The sequence below is a fragment of the Buceros rhinoceros genome, unplaced genomic scaffold (assembly GCF_000710305.1).
Source record: "Buceros rhinoceros silvestris isolate BGI_N320 unplaced genomic scaffold, ASM71030v1 scaffold41479, whole genome shotgun sequence".
NCBI lineage: Eukaryota > Metazoa > Chordata > Aves > Bucerotiformes > Bucerotidae > Buceros > Buceros rhinoceros.
The window spans coordinates 292-3972 of NW_010432862.1; the positions used below are offsets into that span (position 1 = coordinate 292).

The 3681-nt window shown below is 54.2% G+C and overlaps 1 protein-coding gene across 1 annotated transcript in view; it reads right to left on the minus strand.

The window, feature by feature from the left end:
* Positions 1–3585: 3585 nt before the first annotated feature.
* JDP2 (Jun dimerization protein 2) overlaps positions 3586–3681 on the minus strand; it is a 6379-nt gene continuing 6283 nt past the window's right edge. The window contains exon 4 of the mRNA XM_010143907.1: positions 3586–3681. This exon is cut by the window's right edge and continues 24 nt beyond it. Coding sequence (XP_010142209.1) covers positions 3586–3681 — 96 coding nt within the window.

The window sequence follows — 3681 nt, forward strand, 5'->3', positions numbered from 1 at the left end:
CCCCCAGGGCTCCTGCCAGCCCTGCAGAGTGCCAGCAACTGCAGAGACAGTCTGAAAAACGGCTGCGGGAAGCATCCATGGGTCTGTGTGTGCATGTGTGCGTGCACACCCACCGGGATGAAGGATACACGCAGCCTGACGCCTGGCTGGACTGGGGGATGTGGGGCTGAGCAGCAGCCTCACCTACAGGCTGTCAGCTCCAGCACCACTGGCACCAATCCCTGTCCCAGCAGAACACGATACACATCATCTCTGCTCTCATAGTGGCCCACGGTGCACCCAGCACAGGATGTGGGGGTGGGAGTTGCCTAGGGGGTGGCTGCCTGACCTTTACTAAATGTCCCTTGTGTTTTTCCAAGCAAATCCACATTACCAGCCCTTGCTCAAAGGGGACCCAGGTGGGAGAACACTGCTATAGGTACAACTATTGCTCTTTGGGTTTGGGAGCACTGTTCTGGCACAGAGCAACATGGGCTGTGCCTGGCACATGCCCTCAGCTCCTGCCCGTGCCCAGGAACTGCCACTGGAATGCACCAGCCTGAAAGGTGTCCAACAGCACTACCTGTCCCATGGGCATATTTGTACCTCTGCTAAGGAGGTAGATGGAGAGAACACATGCTACAAGAGCCAGGAATATCAAGGAGCTCATCTCCTACAGGGACCAGGAGGAGGTTTCAGCCCAGGACTCAGCAGAGACGGAGCCTTTCCCATCCAACACTTGCAGGCTGTGGCTTATGGGACAGAGGCCCAAACCTTCTGCTTTAACTTCACTGGGTCACATTCTAACCAAGTCCCCTGAAGAGAAATGCCCCAAACTGAGTGGAAAGCAGCAAAAGGCTGTTTGGCAGATATACAGGAGACTGTGCAAAACCCCCTCTGGGCACTGACAAGTCTCTGATAGCTCCTGCCTGAGCCTCCGCAGAACTGAGTTTAATGCTTCTGAGCATTAAACTGATGTGTCCTCTGGCTATCACTCTGCCTTTGCTGGCTGCTTCGAGCACGCTTGGTTTCAAAGGGGACCTTATATTTCTCTTTCAAGCCAGCTATTCTCACAGCAAGAAGTTTTGCTCTGGCAAACGGTCACACTGCAGCAGAGCCATCACCTACATGAGAAGCACTGCCAGTACTGCTGGAAGGTGCATGGCAGGTGTGTGAAAGTCCACCAGCATGGAGAGAGGTGCACAGGCTCTCTGGGTAAGCCAAAAGCACAAGGTCCTGCGGCTGGGCAACCTGATTTCGCATGACAAGCTCCCACTGACCACCAAAGAGGAAACGGATACTCGCAGGAGCCTGGCAGTTCATTACCATATACACTCTGCAGAGGGAAATAAAGTCTTGAGAGAGAAGCGGGCTCAGCAAGCACTCTGCATCCTTTCAGCAGAGTATCGTGGTCCTCAAAGTGTGAAGACTGGCTCCTGACAGCAGTTGAGAAATAGGTCAGCCACCACAGCAGAGTCTGGGCAGGAGGAAGCCCAGCTTCGAGGGCTGCACAGCAGGCGGTGGGAGCCCAGCCAGACACTGCCTCTCTCCACCAGGTTTATTTCAGGTCCTGTTTTCTTGTGCATCCCGCTAGAGCACCTCAGCCAACAAAGTCCTCCCAGAGCAAAACTTCTGCCTGTAACAGATCCAACATGCTTCACACTAAATAAGGCATCTGGCAGCATTTTGGGAGGTCCCACAGACAGAGATTAGAGAAAGGGAGAAGAAGAAAGTATAAAACAGGGAAAGGCCTAATGTCAGATATCCCTGGAGGTTAAGCGTAGCAAAAGGAAGCTACAGAGAGAGTAATATGCACTAGAGAAGCAGTCACGCTCAGGGCAGACCTCCCACGTTATGTGGAGGTCAAGCTTATCTTCTCCCCAACACCACTTCACAATCTGTACCAGGTGCCAAAAGCTTCTCTGACTTGCAGTTTGCATCGAAGTGGCCTCACCCACACCAGTGATAGGCAGGACACCAACTGGGAGAAGACTGGGTTCACCCCTCCTCCTCTGAGACAACCCTCAGTGGTGCCCACATGCGAGATGAGGTCTGCCCCAGTCCAGACCAAGGCACCTTCCCATTGTCTTCACATCTATGAGTCAAGAGCACAGCAACAGCATTAGGGTTGCTTATTTATATGGGGATGCCAAGGTGCAGTCCCAGCATCTGAAGCACACCCGTCTAATTGTCTTCTCAGCCTCCACACCCCTGCACTCAGCATTGGCCAAAGCCCAGGGCAAGCTTTAGGGGCTCTCCCAGTCAGTCAGGGGCAAGGCCAGGACCTGGCAGAGACCCAAATTAACTGTTCTCCACCACCTTCCATGCAGGGATCACCACCGCAAGGACAGTGTGACAGCTCCACTGTCTCATTCTCATCCCCGAAATGAGTTCAAGCTGCTATATTTAGGCCTGAAACAAGAAGGACCAGGTGAGGATGAGGTGGGCTTCTGGACTCACACCTCTGCCTTTCCAGCCAGCAAGCCAGGCCCCGCCTGCCCTCTTCAGGGCAGTACTGAGCTACTTCTTGCTTGACAACGGTAGAGCTGCCTCTGAGGTTGTCGGCTTCCCCAGGGTGAATTCTACTGGCCCACAGCTGCTAACACAGAGAACCACCAAAAATGGCTCTGGGATGAGCGCCACGATCCCAACACACCTGGCATGATCAGACCTGGCACGTGCTGCCACAGTGCCAAGCTCCGGCCAGAGCCCATCGTGGCCTGGCCCAGACAGAGCACAAGAGGAGGGTACATAAAGGTAACATTTACTGATACAGAGCTGAATATTATGCGGGACATACTTGGATGGAGAGGGTAGTGACTCCATGCAGAGGGCAGCTTGGCCGTGCCCCCAGCATGCTGGGGAAGGAGCCGGACACTACCGGACAAGTAACACAATGGAGATAATTGTGGCATATGCGTTTGTAACAAACAGACTGTCATAACATACATTTCTAGGGGATCACATCTAGTGATTATATAAATCCATATAGAGATCGCTGTATAAAAACTTTGTAAAAAATACTTTAAAAAAGTGTAAAAATGTGCATTCAAAAGCACGGCCGACACCAACAGCTGGGCTGTAAACATTATACTGAGAGAGTGCTAGTAAGGGGGCGCCTGCGCCACCGAGCCCCGACAGGCCTGCCCACCAGATGGGGCTGCATCAAGTGTTTGCGGTTCTTGAGTTCGGGTTTCCCATGGAGTGTGCGCAAGGAGCGGTGGCAGCCTCTGGGCAGGGTGCTGGCGGGCATCACGCAGCCACCACTCCTCCTCCGCAGCCCTGCTCCCCGTGAGGCGCACGGTCCTCACAGGATGTGCTGCAGCATTGCGGGTCCCCAGGGCCATAAACGAGTTGAAGGGCCATGATGAGGTATCACAGGGAGGACGCCCCCACCGGTGCCACCAGCCCTGCTCCAAGGTTCAGCCTCAGAGTACGTGGTTGACAGGTTCTCTGTCCCCATATTTGTTTGGTCTACAGTTCCCAAGGAAGCCCACTGGGTCCTGGCTGCTCCAGGCCTGGGCGCTCAGTTCTTCTTACAGTACGTACATTAGCGACCCCAAAGACCCTGCACCACCAACTCCTCCTCCTGGCCCCGTGCCACCTTCACTTCTTCAGCTGCTCCAGCAGCGGGTTAGCTTCGCTCTCAGGTGTCTTGATGCTGTCTGTCCGCACAATGCAGGTGGGACGGTGCCGGTTCAG